The sequence below is a fragment of the Camelus bactrianus genome, chromosome 9 (genome assembly GCF_048773025.1).
Source record: "Camelus bactrianus isolate YW-2024 breed Bactrian camel chromosome 9, ASM4877302v1, whole genome shotgun sequence".
Lineage (NCBI taxonomy): Eukaryota > Metazoa > Chordata > Mammalia > Artiodactyla > Camelidae > Camelus > Camelus bactrianus.
Genome location: NC_133547.1, coordinates 26,525,055 through 26,543,430, shown reverse-complemented (window position 1 = coordinate 26,543,430; position 18,376 = coordinate 26,525,055). Strand labels below are relative to the sequence as shown.

At 37.3% G+C, this 18,376-nt stretch overlaps 1 protein-coding gene and 1 long non-coding RNA gene across 18 annotated transcripts in view; one reads left to right on the top strand and one right to left on the bottom strand.

Moving 5' to 3' along the window:
* The window catches only part of ZNF644 (zinc finger protein 644), a 98,737-nt gene extending 85,059 nt beyond the window's left edge, over positions 1-13,678 (top strand). For all 17 annotated transcript variants that reach the window (XM_074369901.1, XM_074369910.1, XM_074369904.1 and 14 more), the window contains 2 exons: positions 11,126-11,228; positions 11,978-13,678. In XM_074369901.1, the coding sequence (XP_074226002.1) occupies positions 11,126-11,228; positions 11,978-12,170 (296 nt within the window). In that variant the 3' untranslated portion in view covers positions 12,171-13,678. The remainder of the gene's footprint in view (positions 1-11,125; positions 11,229-11,977) is intronic.
* Positions 13,679-13,684: 6 nt separating this feature from the next.
* Positions 13,685-18,376, bottom strand: part of LOC141578604 (uncharacterized) — a 36,748-nt gene continuing 32,056 nt past the window's right edge. The window contains exons 2-3 of the long non-coding RNA XR_012509075.1: positions 15,333-15,438; positions 13,685-14,304 (exon numbers count right to left, since the gene is read on the bottom strand). This is a non-coding gene — a long non-coding RNA (uncharacterized LOC141578604). The remainder of the gene's footprint in view (positions 14,305-15,332; positions 15,439-18,376) is intronic.

Genomic DNA, 18,376 nt, shown 5'->3' with positions numbered 1-18,376 from the left:
GGAAAGCTTTGGAATTAAAGACGTGGAAGAGGTAACTATACTCGGGACAAACTTAAATTGTCGAAAAAGAATAAACCTCGCATATTTGAATTTTGCCCAGAGTTGACCGGTTTATCATCCATTGGGCCGGTTCAGATAAATTGTTTAATAACTTTCATGTGCCTTCAGTCGTGGACAAGCAGTTACGAAGCTGCTGTGCTTTTCTGAAGGATTTTTGTCTGAAGAGACTAGGTCCAAAGGGCTTACTTTATACCCCACGTTGTAAATTCAAGACATACTTCTTAATCAGGAATTTGTCCCAGTCAGCGTAGACTGCACTACTGGTGGACTTCTTTTTCCGGTTTTGTTCTTTTTAGATTAATGTTTTACAGGCTCATACAGGTTTTTCCCCCTTGGTTGATTATTTGTACAGTTTAATTAGAACATTATTAATTTTCATTAAAAATCAGAAATTTCATATAATTCATTTTAAATGCTTTTGGATTTTTTATTTTAACTATTGACTTTTTGTGTTTAGTAATGTTTGAATTAAACGGCATCCTTTTTATACTGGCAGCATGAAGAGCATCAAGGTGCTAACAGAGTGACTGCCTCTTTCCCTCTCACAAGTGTCCTGGATTGCACAATAAATTATAGGATCACCCTAGTTATTACAATTTTTTAAATATTTAAAATTATTTAAGGCAAAGTATATTCTATCAACTTATCTGCAATCAGGAACAAAAAAAATTGCTTTTGTTATTGTTTTTGTTAGTGAAGATACTGGAGATTGAGCCTCAAGACCTTGTGTGTGCTAAGCATTCGCTCTACCACTGAGCTACGCCCCCACGCTCCCCCGAAAATATTTTGAGGTCAAAGTAACAGTGAATTTTTAATAGGTAAAGAAAGGGAAATAATTGAAGTCCAAGTAGGGAGAATGTTGTGAAAGGAAATATATCAGTAAGATGAGTGCGTGTTTGCACAATGCTGTTCTATGATAGCATAGCAATCTGTAACCTCCTAAAAAGAAGAAAAAATAACAGTGGTATTCAGCATTTTTATTGGAACTTCATTTTACGTCTTGACCTCATGTACAAATTCATATTCATACGTATACACACTCACTTGTTCACTCGTTCACCCACCTGAATTAAGTGCGATGCATTCTAATATTTTCTATTTTATTCTTTTTCATTAAAAATTGATACTGGTCATGATCCAGTAAATTGATTTACTACCCACTAAGAGGTCACTGTCCACAAACTGGAAACACTCCTCTTAAGTGACTCTTTGTTTTAGAAACTGGTAGTGAGTAGAATCAACAGTAGTAATATTTTAGAAATTATAACTCTTCTGTGGCAGCAAGTGAACTTTCTTTACTCACTGTATTCAGATGTTTATCTGTGGACCATATATTTTAATCAAATGCTCACCCTGGATATTTAAACTAAATTGGGACTTTCTAGCTACTTAAAATCGATGCAGGAAAAATGTTTTTACGTATGGAAACACATTGGGTGTTGCTTCGTCTCAGTGTCTTCAGAACACTTCCATGCTGACAGTTTGGAAGTAAAGCATTCTACAACAGATCCACCATTATAATTAAAGAGTGACTTTTCCAACGAGAAAAAAATAACTAAAAATTGGTGCTAGATCTTTTAGTCAATACCACTAATGCAATATATCCACATTCTTTTTTTTTTTTTAGCAAAGTCATTTCTTTTATTTCTCATGCCGGTTCCTTTTCAGCGGAACGGCAGACGGCACGTTGCCTAATAGGCTCTTTGCCTGCTTCCGGTCCTGCCAGCGGCGGCACTGGCCAGAGGCCTGCGGCAGTAAGTGCTGAGGAGCACCAGGGGCGGAGTGGGTGTGAGCCGCTAGGAAAGTCATTCTGTCATTGTAGAAAATGCGGAAGGAACGCTGTCTGCTGAGGGAAAGGGAAAAACAGGACTGAGAAAGCTTTTCAAGATGTATTAAATTATTTGTCTTTTCATGAGTATCTTCTGTGGTGTCTTTTTAAATATTACTGTATTGCATCTTCAAGAAACTACATGCTTTTCTAGTGATTCATTCAGCCTAAAAGAGTACAAGACAATTTTGATTTTCTACTATAATTAAACTCTAGAGGAACAAACCAGCTTCTAATTAAACCAAATACCTGGACAATTTCTCCAGGCGAGGCTGTACGTGGGATATGTAAGAGGTGTGAGCCATGCCCCGATGTCGGAGACCTTAGGAAAGCGTTGCTCACAACACATGTAAAATTGTCAGAATTAGCGAACTCTGCGGGACAGTATGCAGATAAGTGGTGTATGGACTGTATGTGCTGGGGGTTCAAGCTGTTGGCTTAGCCCAGGCCCCAGTTTGAGGGGAGCTGGGAATTAAGTTGGGTTTCTTTTTCCCCGCTGCCTTTGCTGTCTGTCTCATTGTCAAGTAGAGCCTCGAAAGAAAGAGAAAAAAGATCATGCTGATACGTTTCTTGTCATTATGTTTAAAATGAGAGAGAAAAATAAAGCAGTAGTCAAAGGGGATTTCCACGCAGTCAAGGCTTAGTTACTAACAGCTGTGCCAGGCTGTGCTATCCCAGAGGCCGCGAAAGCCCGCATGCAGCTGCGCGGGCCTAGTCGTGGTGACCAGGTGGGTAAGCACAGGTGTGCTGTCACAGAAGGCTTGCGAGCTTGCCGCTGGGCCCTGAAAATGCAGGAAGAGATGAAGTGGGACATTTCAGCTGGAGACCAACATGGTGTGGCACTAAAGGAACAGAATCTGGAGTTTACGAAGGGTCGGGAGAACCAGTTACAGTTGTTTGGGGAGATGATAATGTCAGAAGAGCGGAGTTGATGTTTCAGATGCTTGCTAGGAAGTTTAAGAAGTCACTGAAGAATTTCAGATGCTTGCTAAGAAGTTTAAGAAGTCACTGAAGAATTTTTAAGGATAAAGAAATGACATGTTCAAACTTGTATTTTAAACAGCTATTCCTGATACACTGCAAGATGGGCTTCTGTAGTTTCTCAGTCTCTGTGGTGCTGCTATTTTTGTTCTTGTTCATATGGTGCTGTTCTTCGTTAAGAGTATGTATCTGTTTGTATTTATCTGGATGGTAATGAATTGTTCAAGTTGAGTAAATTTTCTAGGTAATGGAAAACTAGTGTCAAAGTTGATTTTTATCCTAACCATTTTGATGGTAGTGTTTCTAAATGTTATTCTTATTTTTGCCTTGTGAAACAGTAAATTGAATAGAATCTAATCATTTGAGTATTTAGAGTCACCCTCATGGATGCTAATTGTTTAATCATGCCAGCAAAAACTGGGCTGTTTGCCCACAATACTGATTGGCTGATTTATTCACTAACTTAACAAGCATTTTTTTCAGCTTATAGGTGGTTTATGCATTATGCTAAGTACTACGGAGATAAATTGGATCTTACAATATTGTAAAAGCACACAGATGCATAACTGTAATACAGAACCAATTTTAAGTGCTGAGTTGTAAGTGTATGTGAAGAACTGTGCAAGTTTAGAGGAGGAGGAAGGTACCTTCAGCCAGACCAGAACCCAGCAAGGCTTTGGGAAGTAGCATCTAACTACTATATATAAAATAGATAAACAAGTTTATACTGTATAGCACAGGGAACTATATTCAATATCCTCTAGTAAGTTACCTATAATGAAAAAGAATATGAAAAGGAATATATATATTATATGTATGACTGAACTGTTATGCTGGGCACCAGCAATTGACACAACATTGTAAACTGACTGCACTTCAGTGGTAAAAACACTGCTACTAAAGTACTAGGAGACTGGAGGTAAGGGGCTAGAGTTAGGTAGCGGACGTAGAATGCTGGAGTGCTGACCCATGATGCTAGAATTAATTTGTAGTGAGGAGACAGTGAAGTTTTCCTTTTTAAGAATTTGAGTAAAGCTTTTAAAACTGCCTTTTAAATAGAAGTTAAAGGATTTGGTGGAGAGGTGCAGAAATCATAGTCATGTTAGGAGTCCGGAACCAGGACAGTGACAACAGGAATGCAAAGGACGGATAACAGACGTGCACATAACACTGTGGGAGTAACGTGAGCAGAACTTGGCAGGTTAATTGGAGGTAGAACAAGAGAAAGAGGTGGAGGTGGCTCAAGGTTTTAACCTTGTTACTGGGAGGATGGTTGTACCAGCACAGTTCATGAATCTGCTGCCATGGTGTCCGGTGAGAGAAGAGCAGGCCCGTCCTTCCTCTGGATGTCACCCGTCTAGCCGCACGTGATCGCCTGGCGGGGCACGACTCGCAGCAGGCGACCGCGCCCGTCAGGCAGGCGGCACGCTGTTAGGAGCGCAGAGCCGCAAAGTTTCACGCTGTTGTAGGGTGAAGTGCTTCCATGACATAGCGCCTGCTTTTGCTGGCGACTGGTTATGAAAGTTAGGAATTCTCTTTGGTTGATCTTTTTTGACCAATATCTTGTTTTTCATAAACATGTTAACTAGTCTCCTAGCATTCCTGTTAGTTCTGTTACTTACTAATTTTCAGTTTTGCTTGTTTTGCTTTTTTTTAACAATTAACTTAACCTGGATTTTTATATATTTGGATTTTTTTAACTTGTCTAATATCTTTATATTCTCAACCGTAGTGTTGCGTTTGCTATGATTTCTTTTCTAACATGAATCTCTTGAATGCTGTCTATAATCTGGATTAAGATTTAGTAAATTTTGTGATAACAAGTTCTGTTACTGGCCAGACCTAAACTGTAGGTAATCTGCTTTAAGTGAGTTTATGGAAATACTAAAATAATACACAGATTTTTCTCTTGTGGAGGTTAGGGCAAGAGAATGGCTTGCTGGAGACTGTTGTTTCCAGCACTCTCCTCACTTAGGTAAGAAGTGGAAAAGTAGGACTTAATTATCTCTTTATTGTGTCTAGAGGAATAAGGTTAATTCTTGTTATCCCATGTTTAACATACATGTTTAATTGTGGCCTTAGCTGGAAGTTAGCTAAACCAGAAACAATGTGTTTGATTATAGCTCGGATTTTGTTTGGAATATACAAAGCACTTCAAAATTGTAAAAAGCTGAATCAGATCTACTGGGATCATGGGTTTGTGACATTTATAATTATAGTGAGCCCTGTCTGATTTAAATTGAACATGATTATGTTACAGATAACTGAACAAATTTTAAAGTTGTTTTCTTAAAATTTTGTACACAAACAATCATTTAGTTAATCCCACGAAATGTGAAATGATAATTTGGAATACACTTTTAGAGGGCAGGAAATGTGATTGTACTCAGGTGATTCTAAACAAAAGTTGTTTAGAGCAGATTTGCCATTCTGTACTGTAATGTTTGTTCCAATTTGAAGACTTTGTCTTAGAAAAGTGGTTGATAGTAAGTGCCTCCTGTGCTTGCTAAGTAAAGCAGCCCACAAGTCCAGCCTGCCTCGAGAACTTGTAAATGTTTCTCTTGCCTGTTACACAGATAGTGGAGCACTTGCCGTCCCGGTAGTTCTTACCTGAATAGCAACGGCTGGTAGTGGGGCACGGGGAGCTTTTAGCTTCTGGCAAGCTGGAAAAGCTAGTCGCTTCAGCTTCTCTGTTTATAAAGATGTGCAGTAAAGTTTCATGTTTATGTTTAGCTTTCCCTTCACATTAAAAATACTTGCTCAGAGTATTCTTTTCCTAATCATCCCCTGAGCTTTGAAAAAGCAGAGGCCTCCCGAGTAGGCCCAGATTTAGATAAAAAGCTGCCTTTGCTTTAACTCTTTCGTGAACCAAGCTGCCCGTCTCCTCAAGACTAACATTGTTAAGCCATAAACTTCATCCTTAAAGCAAAAGAAATTTGCTTTTCAGATGTTTTGTATTTCGTCCTCTTCCAGGTAAAATGTTAAATCATACAATATCTAATTAACTTTGCCATGATTGCTCTGTGGTTCTGGGTTAGTTATTATCTTTAGTTATTGAGAATGGAAACTCTAAAAACGGATGAAAGTAACATAGGGCACTAAAAAATCCAATTTTAGAGTGAAAGTATCAAGGGAAAATGATGGTGAAAACATACTTCTAGGTTGCTGATCCTGCATGTGTTCAGTTCCTGTTGGAAGGGTAACATTGCTTTCGTAACAATAAACTACTTAAGCTGCTCTATCTGTGCAGCTGGGGAGTGATGACTGGCTTGGTTATGCAGTGCAGAGAGTTGGTGCTGGGAGTCAGGACCTCCTTTCCATTTTTAATGGGCTGTAGAGAGAGGGATTTAACAAATTTTCTCTTAATAGCTTTTTTAAAAATGGGCTAAGAGGTCAAGAGGGGGAACTGAGGGCAGCCTTTCTCGCTTAGAGTAGTTGTTACTCAGGACCAGAACAGGCTGCATAATTTACAGGGTCCAGTGCAAAATGAGAACATAGTGCCTTGTATTCAAAAATTAAGAACTTCAAGACTGCGGCAGCAGCGCATCAAACCAAATGTGGGACGCTGTGCAGCCACGCAGGTCACACACCCTGAAGTCGGCCTTGTAGGCACTTTCTGCAAAGAGAAAAGTGTACACTGAAGGAAAAAGAATTTAGCTTCTCAACAATGGTTTCCCCTACCCCACATCGCTGGTTTATACAAGCTAACGTGTTTCTCTTCACCCTCTTAGTTGGAGTTAAGGGAAAGAGAATGCTATTTGCACAGTCTTTTGTATGCTTGGGGCTTACGAACCTTGGAGGATTAATGGTAGACATCTAGAATTGTGTCTGTCCATCTCACACTTGTGTGCCCCTTGGCACATACGCGCCCTCTTCCCACCGCGCCACTGCGGTTACGCAATAGCCCTCCGTCGCCGGCTTGTGAAGGCTGGTGGGAATGGGGACTCGCCTGTTGGTGGCGTTTTTATTCCTGCTGCTTTCCTGAATGAGCCGACAGCTACTCTGCCACCTGCCTTGTGCCAGTTGGCTGGATGCAGGAGGGGTGTTCTTCCCTCTAGCAGGGCTGTACCGCGCCTCTTACCGCGGATGTACATAGCCTGGCCAGTGTGCCTAGAGGTGCCAACAGCTAGGAGCAGAACAGAGGAGACGGGGCTTTGGGCTAAGTGGGCAGGGAAGGATGGTTGCAAATGACAGTATTTCGGTGGTGACTGTTTTCAGTTGTGATGCTAGTCCCCCTTCTTTTAACCACAGAGGCTTCAGATGTTTTTCAGAAATAAATCTTCATTCTTTGAGGTCATGTGTGTAGTGAATTCAAAAGAAAATGAAATTCATCGGAACAAATGTTGTATATAGTGGGCAGAAAGGTAGATGTGGCAAAAGGAGTTATTTAATAATGTCAGAGCCCAAAGTAAATTATTTCTCTTCTGTGTGGAAGACTTAATAATGTCTCAGAAAACAGACTTGAGTTTGAGTCTGTTGTGTTACGTGTTGATTTGCTTTTCTCTGACCCAGTTTACTTCTTCAGTCACATACGGCGTTGCTGTCTTCACTGCCCTTGTTCTTGCTGCGTTTTGCAGCCTGGCAGTGTGGTGTTCTTTCTGAAGGCTCATAGGTCTCTTGTGTGTCTCTCTCATTCCTACTTGATCAAAACATCTGTTTTACTAAAGGTATATTAAAAAAAAAATTTATATGACCTTACAGCTCAATTCAGTATGTTCTTCTTGTAAGTAAAATATTGCTATCAGCAGCAATTTGGATCCTTTATAAATCAGATACGACGGAGTTTTGTGTGTGTGTGTGTGTGTGTGTGTGTGTTTTTAACAGTCTTCTGGTTAAAAGTGATCACTTTAAACACACTCTGCCACCCTAAGTAGGAACCTTAGGAAGGTAGGAGGAACTGAGCTTGTTCCTTTCCAAAGAAGCAGTTATGCTCAAGAAGACAATTAAGAATTTCTAAAACTAATCTAGTATTTTTTTAATAAATTTCAAATATAGAAACAATGTTAGATTGAAAATACTTTGGAAGGGAAAAAAGGTGGGTGTGTGTTTTGTTTTCTGACAGTAATATATAAGTGCAAATAAAATCCTATTATAAAGAAAGGCTTTGTATAAGGTTATCTATTTGGCAGATTATTCATATAAACAACTTCATTAAACCTTGGGCTATTTATCACAAATACTGATGAGTTCCATTATACTAAAACTGACTGTTAGTGATGTTGTTTTTAATACTCTGATGATTTCTGGTACAGTCCACAACAAAATTGCTTTTCCTTTTTAGATATAGTCTGTTAAATGAGAACATCTGTACAGTAGACATATTTGCACATCTTTTTCATTTAGTAGAACATTTTGTGTAAATCATCTTTTTCATGTAGATTACCATATAGATATCCCCTTTGTGTGCATATTAATAATATGTTAAACGTTCTTTTTTTTTTTTTTATAGATTTTTCTAAAATGTTTGGGCAGTATTGCGGGGGTGGTGGTTGGATGTTGATGTTAGAAAAACTATTCCTGCATTCATATTTTACTTTCTCAAGTAATAAGTGACATTTCAGGGGGTAAGAAATTTTAAAGTGATAATGGAGATACTAAGACACCGAGGTGTTTAGGTGTGATTACCAGAGGCCCCTGATTTTTAGTGTCTTTACTTAATGGACAGGTTTCCGAGGAGAACCGTACGTGTGGTTCTCTAAACTTACTTGGAACTCTGGGTCCTGCAGATTCTCAGTCACCTGCTGACAGAGTTGTCCTACTTTCCAATGTCCTAATACCTTCAAAGACCAATTACTACAAGAACTACGGCATTCTCATTTAAAATTTAGACCCGATCATCCATCCGAATAACAGCCTAAACCTGAGTTTCTAGTTTGTATACTATCAAAAGTCAGAAAAATTCTTTTTTCCCTCTGTTGAGGTCAAAAACATTTCTACACCAAGTAAACATTTCCAGCTCCATTTTTAAAGTATCACAGCATCCAGATGTAACTAAATAAACGCTTTGTAACTGATAAAACATTCTTTTGCTTACTTCCCTGTCACCCTCTGCCCTTCTCCCTCAGTTGGCTTTACATACCTAACATTAGCATTCTGAACAAATTTTTAAAGGATTGTTATAATGTATTTTATTTGCATCCTACAGTAATTTATTTACGTTTTAAAAGGAATTTGAATATAGTGTGGCAATTTTGACAACAAGCAAGCTTATCAAAGTAAGATTCTACCTGTAATCTCATGATATACCAAATGGTTGCTCAGTTCCAGTAACAGAGCCAGGGACTGTGTGTGGTTTACAGACAGGGAAAGAGAAACGGACGTCTAGTAGCACTTAGGCCTTTGAGTTCCCTGAGTTCTTTACTCTACTGTGTGAGTTGCTTTAAAATTCACTCAAATTCAAACTGCTCACCAGAGCAACCAGGAAAACGAAGGTGCTCATTACAGAGTACATGTTACCTCATTCTTCCTGCTGGTTATAAGAGCCTAGTTTCTACACGTAAGTTAGACTGGCAAGTGGAGAATTTAAGTGTGACTACTAGCAACATACTCATCTAAACAAATTAACGCGGAAGTGTTCCGCAGGAGCTGTAGTGTGTCGTACGTGGTGGTGGAATGAATTTCCACTCACATCCTGTGTAAATGTCAAAGGTTACATTGCTGGGTTTTTCTTTATTTTTCACTCCAGAAGGATTTGTTAAGTTCCTACTATGTGCCAGGCTCTTAAATGAAATAACTAATGAGAACTTTGTAAGATTTTTCTATTCCAGATTTTGATTGTTTAGCTTTGAAATAGCCGTTCTTTAATACTTGACTTCCTGTTGTTCTTAACTTATTAGATTCTTCTTCTGAGGATAAGCTTGAGAAAGACTTTGCGAGACCTAGATTTTAGTTTTGAAGAGACAGGTAACAGGAAGCAAAAAACAGTGGCTTGAATGAGATTTAGGCTTCTTGTGGTTTTTAATTTTCTATATGACATTTCTGTTAGCTTTGCCACTTGACTATTGTAAGGAACTATGTTTACTGGTTTTTTAATAGTAGCATCTATTCTTTTGGAATCTGGACTTTGAACAACTCATTTCACACAATCATTGAATAGTCAGTTCCTACTCTCTCTTACCTAGAATTTTCCCAGGGGATTTCATGTGACAGGTTAACAGAAGAAAAGCCATTTGGATAACTCTTCTGTTACATTTGTTTCCCTCCCCCTTGGAACTCTAGAGAGAAATTCTTACCATCTCTTCCTGCTAGTTGACCAGCAGCACCCTGGAGTACTATCATCCCTTTGTCCAAAGGAATGGTATAGTTGTATTCAAAGGACAAAATGTTATGTCCTGTCTATTCCTACCTATAAAATTTTTTTTTCTTTATTAAATCAGATTTTCTGTAATAAGTGATTGAAGGGAAAAGTCAAGTAACAGAAGAATTTGAAGAACAGTTAGCATTACAATTTTGATCAAACATAAAAATATTTTCCCTCTTTTAATCATGTTTTTAAAATAAACTATAGGGAAAAATGTAAAATGAAAAAAGTAAAGAATAGTTAGCATTTAAATTCTGGTCCATTTATAAACCTATCTGAGATAATCTGGATTTATACTTGTTTTCTAGTAAAGTAGAACATAAACTTGTATATACACTACAGGTTGAGTTAAAAAATGAAAGTTGAGCTTTCTTTGCTCTTTCAAATGTAGGGCCACATAATTTTAAGAACTATTTATTGTTACAGAGTTCAGAGTGAATTGCTATGAAGTTGATTCTTTATTGAACTTTTTATTACTTTGTTGATGTTCCTTTACTAAATTTTCAAAGCATGTAAGATCTGATTAATGGAGTAGTAATCAAATGCAAACTTAATGATCTTACATTGAGGTTATAGTTTTCCTGGAAATAAGGAAGATTTAACGATTTGTTAAAATATTGTATATATGATCATAAGAGAAAAGATTACCGTTGCTCTAGTAATTGACCAATTTAGTAATTTCAAGTTATTCAGTTACTCTTTCTCAGCTCTAGTTTGGTACCGTGTAGCAGTATATGAAAAAGCAGTAGAAGAAGAGCATATGCTGACAATGTTACTGCTCTTAGAGGACCAGCTACGAGTTAGTGCATGCTTCAGAGACTGCAAATGGATGCAGACTTTTTCTAACTTGATGTGGATGGTCTGAACCTCCCTAGAAATATACATGTGTATGTATATCTTAAATATACGTAAGAATATGTAAAGGAAATATTAAGTCTTTTTCTTCCCTTTTTCAGCCTTAGATTGTAAGCAGAAGAAATCAAGGTCAAGATCCGGAAGCAAGAAGAAAATGCTGTCATTACCTCATGGTGCTGACGAGGTTTACATTCTCCGATGCAGGTACGTGCCGATATTGCCAAATCTGCTCAGTTTCTTCATATTTTGCTTTGAGACATCCTAGCTGTTTTATTTGGGATTTTTAATTTGTGGCAGAAGGTGCGCTCTCAGCAATCAAGTTATAAACAAATTCTTGGAGAAGGGCTTAAAATCTTACATGGTTCATAATATGCTGTACGTCAACAACTAATAAATCAAATTTTTATATTAGCTAAGTGCCTCTATGATACTGTGATTTATAAAAATGACTTTTTTGTTGTTTTATTTATATGCTTTGTTAGGTTTAATTTGGTGTTTTTTTTAACTGTCTTGAGTTCCTGCGTATTGGGAACGTATTTTCTCCCCACTGATAGTTCTGAGCAGAGCTGTGCAGACTCCCTCGCACCTCCTCCTGCGCTCACCCTCATGTGGTGGAAGGAGTTCTGAGCAGGAGAGGGGTCTTAACAAAAAGAACAGTGCATTTTGGAATTAGAGTTGTTTTATGTATATTAAGATGTATAGGTGTTAAGACCTTTTAATTAATTTTAACCTAATAATAATGTTCCCATCTCTGCAGATATTACTGGAGGTATTATGAATTGGCAGTTTTGATATTGTATTAAATGATTTTGATTTTATAGGTATTTAGAAACTCACCAAGTACTGTCTCCAATACAAAGTTGACTCCTTAGGCTTATGGATTTTATGTGAGTTGAGTTTAAAATAAAGGGAATTGGTCATGTTAAGAGAACTGTTATCAACTTCTTCTATAGGTTTTGTGGCCTAGTCTTTCGTGGACCATTGTCTGTTCAGGAAGACTGGATTAAGCACTTACAACGACACATTGTAAACGCTAATCTTCCACGGACTGGAGCTGGCATGGTGGAGGTCACGTCACTACTCAAAAAGCCTGCCTCCATTACAGAAACTTCATTTTCTCTTCTAATGGCAGAAGCAGCTTCATAGAACAAGGAAACCTTTTAAATAGCAAATTTGAATTGGATGTACATTTGAAATTCTTTGTCTTTTTTTTTAAAGCCACGTTAAATTATCCGTTTATAAATACTAAAGCAGGAAAACGGGGAAAAGTGAATCACAGTGACATCGGAGCAAACTGAGTACTTCAAACAGTAAGTAGTCTATATATTTTATATAGGGTGGAAGATACGTTTTTAAGGTTTACTAAGTTTCGTCAGTTAACTGTTCACTCAACGCAAGATCAGTACGTGTAAGCAGTCATTGATAAACTGTTGCACATGGATACTTAAGGACAAATTTATTGGAAAATTATGTTTTCTGCAGTGTTACCAGAATCAAGGTTCTGTTTATTCCCCACAAGACTTGCAGTGAAAAATAAGATATTATATTTTGTTTGTATATATTTAGTGTTTTGTATAATACCAGGAACCGCTAACTAAATTTACTCAACTTAGGGCATTAAATATCATGTACTTCATAGTTTGAGACTGTTCACTCAGATAGGGCAGAGTACTATTCTATCTAGATGTGTAAGTGTTTTTTTAAAATCACACGGAATGGTTTTTTTTATACTAAAAAGTGGAGGGAGATTTGTTTAAACAAGTATTTCTAAAAGAAATATGTACATAGTCCTGGAAATTATTTGTGGAAAGGAAATACTCTTTGCTCCAGTTGCATTTCTCAGACGATAAAGCGGTGCATCCATGCTACCTCCTACTTTGTCAGCAAAGATGCTGTTTCCCCTTGACATTTTTGTATCACAATAGATTTAAAAAATCTAATGTTCTTTATTGCAAGACATCCTTTTGTTAACAGATTTGTTTCTTTCTAATGTTTTACCTGAAATCTGACATGCTTACAGGACAGGTTTGCCGCTTCCTTTATTTAACATTGTAGAAATGTAATTAATAAACAGTGCTCACTACACAGTTTAGCATAGGCTTCCTCATTTATATTCTCTTCCAAATTTGATCAGTTAGCAGAATTTAATCCACCAATTGAAATATTTCTACATATGATGAGAATGTTTACAATTTAAATTTTAGAACTTGTTTTGGATGTGATTATATGTACGAAAATCGTGTAACACTATGCTCATTGCTAAGAACGACATAATGGAATTACTGAAATAAATGTGCTGTGAGGAATGGAAAATATGGTGCAGATGTCTTGGTCATGATAAATTGTGATTCTTCTTTTAAACTTTCCAGAAACAAATGAGTTATTTTAATCTGAAATCAGATTCCTTTACAAATAACAGTTTTTGTATGCAAGCACCATTTTATTTTATTTCATGTAGTATGGCTAATACTATAGTTGAAACAAGGATATGCATTGATACTTTTCTTCGTATGTAAATAAAGTTAAAGCAGTTAAAATAAGGAGTATTTTGGTAGAGCATATACATACCTCACTGCCAGTGAAATTGCTTTCCGATGGTCTATCTCCTTGCCAGAAAAATCTCTAAATAAAAAAGGACTTAAAGAAAATGACAATGTCTATAGTGTGGAGCATCTTTTATTTTTATCACTGGTGGAAACAGTCCACTTGAGGTTGTATTTCATTTGATTTGTGTTGTTTACACTTAGCAGGTTACTTTATTCACATACCTTGTTCGTGAAATTAGGAAATTGGACCAGATGGCTCATTCCCAACCAAGAATATCCTGATCCCTGGGGTACTAGGCAAGGGAAAGGCACTTGCGAGTTAGTTTCATTTTTCCAAAGGCCGAACAGAACTGTGTATTTCTCTGTAAGGATGAGTCTAACTAAAACATCAAATTTCTTTACTTTTTGACTGAAAATGTACCAAGTGTGTGTATACTAGTAGTCTCTTACTGAGCAAGTTTTGTTGATACAGTCTGTACACAAATAGAATATTTATTTTAAATTGGAAGTCATACTACTGCATAGCAGGTTGAGTTCAGAAATTAAAATAACTAAATACAGCATTTCTGGCGAGAGGACCAGCGATCACAGATGCTCTGTGCACTTCTCTCGCTCTGTGCCTTCACTAAGCCGGCTGCCACGATGCGGGAGCGCGAGCAGGCGGGGCGTTCGAGCACAGGCCTCACACACACGCCGAGGTGACACTTCTTACATTAGAAACAGTATTTCTCTTTCTAGATATAAAAAGAATGAAATCATCAAAGTACAGTAATTCAAGTTAGAGACAGAAAGCTAGAGGAATTCCTGAAAAATAAATTAAACAGAGAACATGTTTCATAATAAAGATATTTGAGTTGCAAAATTTTTTAAATTCTTCTGGGGGGCGAAGTTTGTCTTTTATTTAGCAACTAGAAAGTTCATGATATATTTTCTTTTGGCTTCCACTGGAAGAAAATTATAAGATATTTTTATATGATTAGATTTTCATGTCAAAACATAGGCTAATTCAGTATTGTTGATTTTTCTTTTTTTCAAATCTTGTTAAAAGTATTGATTTATTTAACAGCATCAAGACAAAAAAGTTAACTTCTCCAAAAGTAGTATTTTCCCCTGTGCTTCTTTAGAACTTGGTAGAACCATGGCATAGCTAGTATCTCTGTTTTGGATTTCACATACTTAATTATGGGTTAGGGAGGTGATAGTTTTCCAGTACTAATTTAATTAGACAAACTTTTTAAAAGGACATACATGTAACCTCTCAGGGACTGCACAGTTAAAACATACTGGTCCAGCATGGGGAGATTAGAGCTCAGTGGTAGAGCATGTGCTTAGCATGCACGAGGTCCTGGGTTCCATCCCCAGTACTTGCATTAAAATAATTTAATAAATAAAAACCTAACCCCCCCCCCCAAATAAAGAAATGTGATTGAAAAAAAAAATACTGATCCAAAATATGAGCTTTGATTTTTTTTTCTTCACTAAGAAATTATAGTATTAAAATGTTTATCTAAATAAAAAATAGCTGTAATGCGTTGGAAAACGAAGTGTAATATATGCTCATTTTAGAAATATTAAGAAAATGAGAAAGTGAAGAATGGGGGAATCACTTGTATAATCACTCAAAGACATTTACTTTTAACAGCTTGTTACATTTCTTCCTATTATCTTACTGTTCCAATATAGTAATGAGTGTAATGTATGATAATATATCCCATTTTCCCATTTATTTTCAACTCAAGTGCTGCCCATCGTATAGACTAACCTTGACACACTGGATCTTGAGCACTTTCCATCACCAGCAGCCGGTTCTCTGATTCTCCAGACCAGCTGGGTGTCCAGCAGTTCAATTCAGTCCAGACATCAGCTACCTGGAATTAGCATCAGGCTCCATGGGTTGAAGGACTCAGCCCCACAAGACTGCCCACACTTCAGACGCCAGTCACAAGGATCAGGGCGCCCGTACTTGTGACCAGCTGGCGATAAACGAGGGGTCCTACAACCCCATCTTGGTTTCATAATTTGCTAGAATAGCTTACAGAACTCAGAAAAATACTTGACTTTACCAGTTTATTATAAAGAATGTTACTCAGTTACAAGCAAATGCGAGAGGAGCACAGGGCAAGGTATGCCGGGAACAGGGTGGCTGGGGTCTCCATGCTCTTTCTGGGTGCACCATCCTCCCAGTACCTTGATATGTTCACCAGCCCAGAAGCTCATCTCTTAGGGTGTTGTTATGGGAGCTTGTTATGTAAGCATGACTGATTCAACAATTGGCCGTTGGTGATTAACTCAGCCTCCTGCTCCTTTCTCTTCGCTGGAGGTATAGGGGGCGGGTGGGGTGGAGGGAGGGACTGAAAGCACCAACCCTCTAGCCATGCCCTGGACTGTCTGGTGACGCACTCCTGTTCTGGAGCTCTCCACAGCTCCCCAGCCGCCAGTCATCTCAGTATACAGAAGGTACTCTCATCACTCTGGAGGCTTCGAGGGTTTTAGGAGATGTGTACCAGGAACCAGGGACAAAGGCCAAATATTTATTTTTTATTATATCACTCTGGATTTAAGACCTCTATGTGATGAAAACTAGTCAGCATTAGTGATGTTTCAAATCATGGACGATATTCAGCATTCACCTGGTATAGAAGGTAGCTGTCAAATTTATTTCAATAATGAGAACTTTTGACACATCATCTAGTAAAACATACTCATATGTATTTTTATGATGTGTCTAAAATGACCTCAGCTCTGATTTTGTAATTGGCCGGTGGTGTAATAGCAAGTGTAAGTGTTCTTACTACACGTGGTAGTCTTTTCAAGAGCTCTTTGGCTACTTTATTTTTATTCCAAAAGTGTGTGTGTGTATCAGTACACATTAATCTGCGAGTTCCATAGCACTTGCCAGATTCTCAGATTGGGCTGTGACCCCCCACCAGAAAAAACATAAAGAACAACTACATTCAAAGTATTACGTGTTGCCGTATCAACTCTCAAGTGGTTTATGTTTTTTATTATAATTCTAGACAAATTCTGATTAAAACTTACCCCCAAAAATCTTCTGGCATAGGTCTTTTTGTTTGCTTTTATGTGGTAGCAAAAAGAGATACTGTGAATTGTTTTGCATCTTCTGAACAAGCTGGTAGAAAAAGATTATTATTTGTTTTTAAAAACTGGTATTTGATTTCTTAAAGATATAAACCCAAAGAGTTAGTTCTTTCTTAAGCTACTAAGGTCAACCTCTAGAATTTTATTTTTCTATTGATGAGTTTGGCAGATTTCAGCAGATACTTTAAGTAAGGAGCTTTTAGATAATGCTTATTCCCATTTACAACTTAAAACTTTAAAAGTACTTTAAACTTTATAAGGTCAATATATTGTTTCTGTTTTCAGAATCTCAGTACCATGACTTAAGACCTGAGGTACATAAATATCTCCTATAATAAATTAAACTCTGAATAAATATGTAGAACCTTTGAAATCTCTTGACTATTTCAATACTTCATGTAACTTAGTAATATTTTTACTTAAAGATCACAAGTCAAAATTGATTACTCAACTGTACATTTTATACTGAATTTGGAAAGCTGAACTGTTAGTTTAAAAGGCCAGATTTTCTTAAATATTATAAATACTGCCAATTTTTTAAGTCTGCACAAACTGCCCGTTGCCAAATTAGCTTTTGAGATAAAGTGCATAGGCATGTCACCACTTAAAGAAACATTTTTATTACTACGAGAACAAGATGTGGAACACTGCCACCCCCAGGAGCCTCCCGTGTTCTCCACCCCAGCTGCGTTCGCTCCCTCTCATTACCATTATTTTGACTTTTCTAATAATCCTTTGCTGTTTTTTTAATAATTTGATCTCCTATGAATGCATTTAATTTAGTTTTGCCTGTTTTTGTGTTTTATAGAAATAGAGTTTATACCACATGTATTTTTTTGTGACTTGTTGCTTTTGGTTACTGTTATCTTTGAATTTCATCTGTTTTTTGCTGTAGCTATAGTTTCATTGTTATTGTATATCATCATCTCTCTCTATGACACTATCTAATTATTCACCATAATTGTTGATAAACATTTGGGTTGTTTTTATTTGGTTTTGTTTTTGGCTTTCGAGAGCCGTGAAGCTATGAACATTCTTGTCTGTCTCCATTTAAACATCCAAAAATTTCTCTACTCCAAGGAGTAGAATGTTTTGGCCATAGTGTATATGCTTCTTAGACGAGGCCAGGCTGTCTTCCGAGATGGCTGCACATTGCTGCTCCCGCATCGCCTTTGCAAGAGTTCTCGTTCTTTCGTGTCTTCACTAATGCTGCTGTCAGGCTTTTAAATTTTTGCCATTAGGTGAGTGTTAATGGAATTTCATGGTGAATCTAATCTACATTTTCCTGATTACTGTGAGATTGATTATCCTTTCTTATGTTTGTTTGTTGGCCACATAGATTTCCTCTTTTGAGAAATACCTTGACGGATTGCCCATTTTTTTCTATTGGAGTATCTGTCTTGTTTCACATCAACTGTTAGGAATTCCGCTGATTCCTAGCTTATGTGTTGTAAGATACCTTCTAAATTGTCACTTTACATTTCCACTTGCTTTATAGTGACTGTTAAACAGTTCTTAATGTAATTAAATTCATCCTTTTGACTTCCTCCAGTGTACTTGTTTGTCTGAAGATGCCTGTATTCACTTAATTCTTGAAGGATAGTTTCACTGGGTATGGAATTCTGTCTAGGTTGGCAGTTACTTTCCCCTGCATATTGAAGTTACTCTCCACCATCTTCTGGCTCCTCCTTGCAAGTTCAACTGCTC